Source organism: Triticum dicoccoides, chromosome 5B (assembly GCF_002162155.2).
Source record: "Triticum dicoccoides isolate Atlit2015 ecotype Zavitan chromosome 5B, WEW_v2.0, whole genome shotgun sequence".
Taxonomy (NCBI): domain Eukaryota; kingdom Viridiplantae; phylum Streptophyta; class Magnoliopsida; order Poales; family Poaceae; genus Triticum; species Triticum dicoccoides.
In genome coordinates, this window is record NC_041389.1 from 353,703,076 (window position 1) to 353,713,033 (window position 9,958).

General features: G+C 46.5%; 1 protein-coding gene across 1 annotated transcript; it reads left to right on the forward strand.

Moving 5' to 3' along the window:
- Positions 1-4,846: 4,846 nt before the first annotated feature.
- Positions 4,847-9,640, forward strand: LOC119308910 (probable histone acetyltransferase type B catalytic subunit). Its single transcript, XM_037585066.1, has 10 exons — positions 4,847-5,027; positions 5,959-6,000; positions 6,419-6,528; positions 6,689-6,757; positions 7,609-7,647; positions 7,733-7,806; positions 7,890-7,956; positions 8,249-8,327; positions 8,398-8,558; positions 8,753-9,640. Exons 1-10 carry the CDS (start codon positions 4,949-4,951, stop codon positions 9,422-9,424), a joined length of 1,392 nt encoding a protein of 463 aa, XP_037440963.1. The 5' UTR covers positions 4,847-4,948; the 3' UTR covers positions 9,425-9,640.
- Positions 9,641-9,958: the final 318 nt, after the last annotated feature.

Sequence of the window (9,958 nt, forward strand, 5' to 3'; positions counted from 1 at the left end):
TGGAACATCGAGCATCTTCGCAAGTTTTACCCATAAGGCACGGCTGCCGGGCCTCCCGGCAGGCCACCTTTTGTACGAGCCTTGCCGGCAAGGCATGTAACCCTTTGTACAAAGCCAGGCGCAGACCCTGAGCATAAATAAACGAAGTGCTGGCGCCCTAAGTTATAGCATGCATGCTAGGTCGAGTCTCTTCCTCGTTTAGGGTTGATAGTGCTTAGCGGCGGCTAACCCCTAGCTTAGAGGTCGAGTGCGCGTCTCTCTGTTCTTTTCTGTACTCTTTGGTTCGCAGGGCACATGAGCACTTATGTCAAACGGACCAGCGTCCCGACCCCGGCAAACCAAAGTTGCCGGGGGCTGCAAGTACAAGGATCCAACCGTGGCAAGCCGAGGTTGTCGGGGGCTGCAGATCCAGATAAGTCTTTTGTCCTCTATCATGCATTTCGGAATGGAACTGGGATATGTGAAACCTCGTTTTATTTCTAGGCTACCGTGCTCCCCTTTTTCCGTACCCAAGGATTATCTCCTGGGTCCGGATTTGGTTGTAGTCGCGGCAGCAAGGAAATAGAATGGGGAGCCTAAGCCCGCTTCATCCCTGCCTCTGCCAAGGGCACGAGAAAGGTCGAGCAAAGTGGGGGGACGGCAAGGCCTGTTGCCGGGCGAAAAACGTTTATCTTAGATAATAACGAGGGTTCGCTCCTTGTCGCGGGTTTCACCCACGAACGAAAAACCCGGCAAACATCCTTTTTTCATTAAAAACATCCCATACAGGTACAATTCATACGGAGTGAAAAACATGAGCAAGAGGATTATAAGTTCTAAATTTAATGAAGGCCCAAAGGCTTACAGACTAAAAAGAGATAAGATGCCCATAATCCCTTTCTTGTCCCTCTCCTCAGGAGGCAGGTCAAGGAAGCGAAAAAGGGCAAAAGGGGCGCCTAGGCGAGCTACGAGCGGCAGAAAGCACCAAGAGAACATCTCGGTGGCCGTCCAAAGGCTGGCTGGTGATGACGGCGCCGGGGGAAGAGCTCGAAGACGAGGCGGCAGGACGCCAATACGCGATGAAGGTGTCGGTGCCCGTGTACTCCGACTTGATGGCCCGCTACCCGCCTTCCTTGCCTTCTCCGGCCTCCCTACGCCAGCCGCCCAAGGAGGCGACACCGAGAAGTTCAAGGAACCGGCGACACGGATGATGGGGTCGCCGGTGTCGCCCCGGAGCAGCGCGCCCGACACTTAGTCAGACCCGTCATCCTGCCGCCCGCTACCCTCGTCGTTGTTGCTGCTGTCCTCCTCGCCACTCTCGCTCGAGGAGGAATCTTCATCGTCAGAGGAGCTCTCCACGCAGCACCTTACGCGAGTCTCGAAGTGCCCGAAGATCTTGACGGAGAGGAGGCCATTCTCCATTAATTTGAAATGGAGAGTGAGCCCCTCCGTCAAGCTGTGGATGCGGACGAAGGTCTTCCACCCCTGGTGAAGATACATGACGTGAGGGGCAGGGAACTCGACGTCGGCCCATGTGTCGCTGTTCCTACAACCCCTCATATGCAGTCGCAGCGCCTGCGGTGGGTCCAGCTCCATCTCCCGCGCAAATGGAGTTGGGAGGCGAAGACGACGGCGCGGCGGCTGGCCCCATGTCGCACATTCAAAGCGGGGTCATGGGGAAGCACAGCGGACGGAAAGTTACCACGGTAAAAACCACCCCGCCTGCCCGCGCACCGTTTTGGGCCTGGCCCAACAACGCGTTGCGCCTATGTGTGGCCCAGGCCCCAGGGCTCCTATCGGCGTACTAAAGTAGGGGCACTCCTTTGTACCCCTTACTTGTGCGCGGGCAGTCAGAGCCACAGGCCGAAGCCACACTTAGCAAGGCAAAAGGGAGAAGTTAAAGCCACAAGACAAACAAGGCGACGCCAAAGACCGAGACCACAGAGAGCAGATGGATGAAGCAGGCTTCCCCGGCAAGACCCTTGCCGGGGCAGCCTCAGCAGCCCCAGCAAGATCCTTGTCGGGGCAGCCTCAGCAGCCCCGGCAATATCCTTGCCGGGGCGGTTCTCCCACACCAGTGGATTGAGCCACCCTCGAGCCCACGGTCCCCGACACCATCAACTACACTGGGCCAGGGCTCGGGAGGCACCTCCATGGTGGCATGCAGATCTTTGTGAAGACAAAGAATATTCAAGATCAGATGAGGATTAGAAGGCAACGATCCTCGACAAAATCCTTGCCGAGGAAACCCACAAGACCCCTGACAAGATCCTTGCCGGGGACGACAGTGCGCCACGGCAAGACCCTTGCCGGGCCACCCGGCAAGGCCCTTGCCAAGGGCGTCAGCGGGGCCACTATCAGGCCCGCGCCAGCCAAGTCTCCACCACCGTTCACATGCAGCTGCCAGCCCAACCAGCTGGGCAGGCACCTGCATGGCAACATGCAGCTTCTAGGACAACTCAACACACGCCTGCATGGTGGCATGCAGATCTTCGCGGAGGCTCCACCACCGTGCCACCTCAGCTACTTTCCTGCCTACATGGCGCCGCATGCATCGCTGGCCAGGGCGCGTGTCGAAGCGAGGAGGAGCGGCGATGGACGGGACGAGCCTCGCTCCCATCCCCGATAAAGCGAGGGGACACCTTAGCAGTGCATTAAATGCGCTTTGTCCTATAATACGAGCGATAAGCTCGCAGCACTGTAGGCCTTTCCACCTCCTGTGTGCCACTGTGGCAGCCCCTTCGACTATAAAAGGAGGCCCATGGCGTACTGGAGAGGGATTCGGCTCTTTTGAACCACACCGTCATCGTATCTAGTTCAAGAGCTCAAGAACACTCAATACATCCACCAAAGCAGGACTAGGGTTTTACGCATCCTCGCGGCCCGAACCTGGGTAAACGATTCTTGTGCTGATTGCTAATCCCGCTCTTCTCACAACCCTACGCCCCGACAACCGTAGTAGGGATTCTTGTGATCCCATAGGTGTCGTTTCCCACTGACACCGAGCGAAACTGACACTTGTCATTGAGAGCATCCTATCCTCTGAGGACTTTGAGCGAAAATCATCAAGTGAGAAAAATCCAAGACCCAAACCCAAACACCTACAAACCCAAAGTGATTGAGCATCACTGAAGAGATTTGTTCCTGTGTGGAACCGACGCTTGTTACCTTTGAGGACCATGTATACTCCAGATGGTTAGGCGTCATGGTCTGAGCATCCAAGAGGAATTGTGGATCGGCGAGTGATTAAGTCTGTGAAGGTTTGGAAGTCACCTAAAGACTTACCACGAGTGATTGGGCGAGGTCTGTGTGAATTTAGCTCAAGGAGAATACAGTGAGGACTGTGTGTCCGAGACTATGTGTTCTTGGGTTTAAATACCCAGCCGCTCCAACCAGACGTACAACTGTCACAACAGTTGAAACTGGTCTACCAAATTATTATCTTCACCAAGCCAACTGGTTCTATTTCCTCAACCCTTTTATTTCCTCATTCATGTGTTTTAGAACCTGATCATTACTGTTTGAAGACTGACTGAAGACCTTCTCTATTTCCTCAATCCTAATTCTTCAGTCACATAGTCTTCGGCCTGCTTATCTCGTTTTCACACTATCTGTACTCTGTGTTTGTTTTCATTTCGTCATGATGACTATGCTATTGCTCTGTTATGCTTATACCTGAGTACTTATTCCGCTGCTAGTGGGTCGTCGCTTAGGAATTTCCTCACCTAGAATTTCCTCAGTGATGAATTTGTAAAAATCGCCTATTCAACCCCCCTCTAGTCCATATAACGCATTTTCACCAACGCACTAGAACAACATACACCGCCCACGAAGAAAAATGTAGATTAAAAGAACCAAACATGTAAACACATCGATGACAAGGAACGCCAGTCGGTTCTAGATGGATACGTGGAGACAAACACCGACCGTATCTAAATAGATCCACCGAAGACCAAATCGGACCGAACCTAAGAAGATAAACACACCTCTACATGCCCTACATCGGAGTAGAGAAAGGACATAGGCTCTGTGTTGTTTGGGCTTTCGATTTTGCTTTTGCAGTTTTTTCACTTTGATAAAAAAGCCACAGAAGCTCCTATATAGGTGTCTTTTTGCTTTTGGTTTTTGGCTTATGAATCGATATTGTTATATGATGGTGTAAGCCAAAAGCCAAAGTAAAAAAACACCTATTCAGTGGATATTTAATTTGATGCCCGGGCTCATCTACAACGGATTAACAGTAATTTCAAAAAATACTAAAAAAATCTGAACTTTTTTAAGGGACGATGCTTCAATGCATGATGTTCGTACCAAATCTTAGCTTTTTCGGACATCTGAGGAGCTCATTACAAAAAAGACAAACTTGATGAAAACAGTACGTGAACAATAAACTTTTTTTACAACCCCAAATTTTGTCTTTTTTGCTAGAGCTACTGAAATGTCCAAACTCCACAAAATTTGGCACACACTTCACGCACATGAGCATCTGGGTTCATAAAAGAATTCAGAATTGTTTTACTATTTTAAATGAATTTACTGTTCTCCCTCCCGAGAGCCAAAACACCGCGTCCCCTATTCAGATTCTGTTTTGATTTTTTTTGTCGAAGTGAAAAGGCTGTAAAAACAGAAGCAAAACCACGAAGGACCACTAAAAGAGATGGCTCTTGCCCTACTCACCACCAGCAAGCCAGGGGGAGAGGGGAGGGGCCAACGATGAGATCTGGCGTGGGAGCAAGGCCACTTCAAAATATGGTTAAAGAAAAAAAGAAAAAAAAGAGATAATGAATTCCTAATCTACCCCTGGCTGTCTCACTTGTTGTCGTTAAGAGGCGGGCACTCCGCAGCAATTCCCCATTTCCCGCCTCCCCCTTCCGCCATCTCCCGCGTCTTCTCCTCCCCCAAACCCCCAAACCCTAGAGCCCCCCTCGAAGTCCCACCCCCGCCACCGCCACCGGATCGACAGCTACCCATGGCTCTCAAGCAGAAGGGGAGCGACGCTGCCGCCGCCGACACCGGCAAGCGCCGCCGCGTCGGCTTCGCCGGCATCGGTAGGCAACCCCGGCTTTCCCCCACATCCTCTCTCGATTCGTAGATTTGGTTCTCGAGGTCGGGGTTCGTGCTCGGTCTACGGCCTAGTGTTCTTGCGAGCGTATTGTTAGATTCAGGCGCGCTCCCGCGTAGGCTCGCAGACACGCACACGGGCCTGGTGTCTGTGCCGCTGGATTCGTGTTCCGCTGAATTCAGACGGAGTGGCCTTTCTTCTCTGAGGAATGTGCAGTACCAATGCTTTTTTTTTTCCTTTTGATTTTGTTCTGCGCCAGTCAACAGGGGAAGTGAACTTGCCAACATATTTAGTTTCGACACTGGACAGTTCTGTGTGGTGAATACCGATGGGAAGTTGCGCATTCCTCAAGCATTTTATTTCGTACTTATGGAGTTGCTGAACTGGTTATTTTTTGCATGGTTACTTTCAGCATGTCAAAGGATTAAGAGGGGCACTGCACATTGCGTGAGAACTTCATATCCTCGTTAGTTTGCATACGAAATCGCTAGCTGTTTGACCTGTTAATTATGGTGATGAGTGGTACAATAAACTGTTTAATTGTTCATGATTGTATTGGCCTGTAGAAACAGGGAGAGCAGTCACTCCATTTTTATTGTATTGGGCTTGTAGAGCCATCGTTTACATTTGTTACTCATGATGCAGTCGTGTTCATTCTCCGATGTGCATTTCAGCCAGTGGCGGACCCGGGGGGGGGGGGTGCCATGGCATCCCCTCCAAAGTACAACATTTTATTTTAGCCTTACTAATTAGGCTAACATGTGTCTATTAGCAGTGGCCAAATGCAGGTGTGTTAGGTTGGCACCCCCCCTACGATGCCTTTCTAGATCGGCCACTGATTTCAGTGCTTCTAGGTAATTTGTTTTGTATAGGTACATGACCAAATTTAATGTTATCTCTTTTTACATGTTCAACAGATGCTGGAACTGAAGCGAATGAATGCATGCAAGTGTTTCTTGGTATGATGTTGCTTTCCTTAGTCCCATCTGGTCTGCAGTATCTCGGCAGCAAGCATTAGTCTCTACTTTCTAGTTCCTGTTGTGCAATATCAAACTATCTTACATAGCTTGGAATTACAGAGGGAATTTTGTAGCAGTAAATAGTCTATCTTCATTGAGGAGAAAAATACAAGCATCTTTAGTGTACCAAAAGTTCATGTGAAAAACATTATATAGTGCAAGAATGGCATTTTTCACCATTTCATGTAACATCATTCTAAATTACGAGCCTTTCATATCTAGTTGCAAAATTTAATTAACTGCAATAAAGCAAAGAACTATGCCTGCAGGGTTTCAAACTAGGCTTAACGAATATATAATCTTGTTATTTTTGGCTTCTTCAGATCCTTAATGTATTTTGTTATTGGCATTACTACAGCAAGAAACCCTGACGAGGTGGGCTCAGCAGACAGCACTCCCATTGAGCCATTTGACCTAAACCATTTCTTCGGTGAAGATGGCAAGATATATGGCTACACAAATCTCAAGGTAGAAAGCAAAGTTATGATTTCTTATCTGTAGATAGTCTTAACGATAAAAAAAGGCTCTTCAACCCATGATATTTTTATTTCAATGTTTAAGTTTCACATGCTTGTAGTTTGCAATACGGGATGCTATTTGTTTATGTCTGATATATCACTTGGTGCAGATCAATGTGTGGATAAGTGCTATATCATTTCATGCATATGCCGAGATTTCATTCCAGGAAACATCTGATGTGAGTACTATTTTGCAAGTATTGGTTATTCTATTGTGATATTTTGAGACTTCTATAAGAAATTCCATCTGTCATGAATTGTAACTTTGCCTACAGAACCTCAGATAATTTGTATACTTGTTACCCCAGTCATTACCATTTATTGCAATGTGTTTCTTAATTTTAACCCCATGTAATTTTATTTCATCATAAGAGTATCCGAGTATGTATGGTTAGTGGCTACCAGTATATATTTGTTATGACTGAGTATGTATGCTTGGGTGAGAGTAGTACTAGGATGGGTGACCTCCTGGGAAGTCCTTGTGTCGCACTCTCTTTTTAATGAGTTGGCTGTGAGATCTTATGGGTTTCACCTCTAGCCTTGTTTGGGACTAAAGGCTTTGTTGTTGTTGTTGACCTAAACCTGAAGCATTTCGTTTTTATCTGCTAAAAATACTTGCTGAATTACTGTAATAGCATGCTGTGTTTAATATGCTTTATAGCTGGCACCTCCTGTTCCATTTGCAACCGTCATGGAATATGATGTAGCTATTTTGATGCTGCTATTTAATAGCATGTACTCCCTCTATAACTTAATATAAGACGTTTTTAGACACTATGACAGTGTCAAAAACGTCTTATATTAAGTTACAGAGGTAGTATTTGCCATCCTTTTACATGATTTCACCAGAATGGAATCAACACCACTACAACTTCAATTTCAGTAATGTTTTCTGTCTGTACGAATGACTCAGTGACTTAATCCTGGATTTGAAACTTCACTTGTTTTGTATTTGTCAGTAATGGCAACTAAGCATTTCCTGATTTTCTCAAGCTATCAAATATCATACAATCAACTAAATTTCTTTCAGGGAGGGAAAGGGATCACAGATCTAAAGCCCGCCCTTCAGGTAAGATCTGCCTGTTTAGAATATCTGTTGTAATTAAAGAAACTAACACGTGCATGATCTAAGACTCATTTATTCTTTTTGACAGAACATTTTTGGGGAAAACCTAGTAGAAAAAGATGAATTTCTGGAGGCATTCTCAAAGGAATGCCAGTGTATCAGGTACCTTCATTTGTAGAGCTCGGCCATAGATCATTTCTTTACTGCTTCTGGAAGCAGGCAGAACTTATTTCAAACTTCTGCAGTGATGTCGTGACGAATGGTAATTCCATTAAACCTGATGCATCAGGTGAACATGATCTGTCAGTTGAGGTAGGTATTTTTGTTGTCCCGTTGCGTGATTGATGCTTTTTGTTAACTTAGTTATGAATTCAGCATACAAACTGAAGTCCTTAAAAATACATGTTTTCCTATCGAGTGCTATTACTTAATACTAAGATGCAATTTTTGCATCGATGCTTCTAAAAGGTAAAGGTTAATGTAATTGTGAGAATGAATGGTTATGTGGTTTAGGTCGTGTACTTTCATGACAGTTTGCATTCAAGCCATTGCCATTCTTAGGGGTTGCACATGTACTGAAATTGATCTGCTTTTCTATTGTCAGATTGTTCGAGTTGAACTCCAAGGTGCTGCTGCATACCTTTATTCACGTTTGGTATCACTTGTTCTGCTTCTGGTTGAAGGTAACTGAAAGTTTTAGAGTATAGTGGTTGGTTATATTTGGAACCCTTTTCTAACATCATCGCACTCTAGGTTCCACACCTATAGATATCACGGAACATGGATGGGAAATGCTCCTTATAGTGAAGAAGGCAGAGCTTGAGTCATCTGCTTCAAAATTTCAGTTGCTAGGCTTTGCAGCTGTCCACCATTTTTATCATTACCCTGAGAGCACTCGCTTGCGTATCAGTCAGGTTGGTATTGCAGCTTTTACCGTCTATTTCTTTATGTGTCTGCATTGTTGTTTAAAGCAAGCTCATATACATTTTGTTATTTCCAATGTTCGAACCGACTTGAACATAATTGCATAACCTGATTTTTGGAAAATAAAGTTGGTTTTGGACTCTACTTTGGATGTTGGCTGATATGTTTCTTTTACTTTAATCAGATACTGGTCTTACCACCTTATCAGGGTGAAGGGCACGGCCGTCTTCTTCTTGAGGCAATCAATTCTATTGCAGAATCCGAGAACATGTATGACGTAACTATCGAAGACCCTTCTGATTACCTGCAGTATGTACGTTCGTCCATCGACTGTCTCCGTCTCCTCACCTTTGAGCCAATCAAGCCTGCACTTGGTGCTATGGTCTTGTCTCTAGAGCAGACCAACCTGTCTAAAAGAACTCGCAGTTCGATAATGGTTCCGCCGTCCGACCTGGCCGAGACCGTGCGGCAGAAGCTGAAGATCAACAAGAAGCAGTTCCTGCGGTGCTGGGAAATTCTGATCTATCTACACCTTGACGCCGAAAACCTCAAGTGCATTGACAACTTCAGGGCCTGCATCTACGACCGCACCAAAGGTGAGCTACTCGGCGGCGCCTCTGGAACCAACGGGAAGCGGCTCGTCCAAGTGCCCACTAGTTTCGATGAGGACACGTCATTTGCTGTGTTCTGGACAAAGGAAGGCGGGGACGAAGATAATCAGACAGTCCAGCTGCAGCCGGAAGATCTTGCCACTCAGGAGGAGCAGCTAAATGAATTGGTGGACAATCAAATGGAAGAGATTGCTGAGGTCGCCAAGAACGTTGCCTCACGCGGCAAGGATAAATTGGCTGCTTGATGACGTGAGATCTTGTAGCTCGTTGGTAGAAAGTTAGAAAATTTCTTACTGGAGATTATCCTCGACGTGGAGAACTATGCAATGCGGATTTTTTGTTTCGAGAATGTTACATTGTTATACTGTTTCAACTTAGTAACCGTACCAACTTATGTTATTTGAGTGAAAAACAAATAGGAAAGAGTCAATTACACCGGTGGTGCTAGAACTTGACGCAAACGATCATTTTAGTGCTAGAACTTGTGGCATACATTGAACTGGTGTATTAACTTTGCTTAGATGTGCAAATATGGTGTAAATCATGTTCGGTTACAAAATTGACGCTGACTCGACGCACCAGCATGGCATGGGCCCACTGTCAGAGACTAGAAGGCTGAGAGGAGCGCGTGTGGCCTATTTTTTGTGAAAATCCCCTTGATTTCATAAAAGAGCCCATGTCTACGTGTTTGTTCTTTTTATTTTTTTCGCATGGGTCCCACCTGCAGTACAGGAAAACTAAATTGAAAAAATGGTCGCCACGTCTCGAACACATGGCCT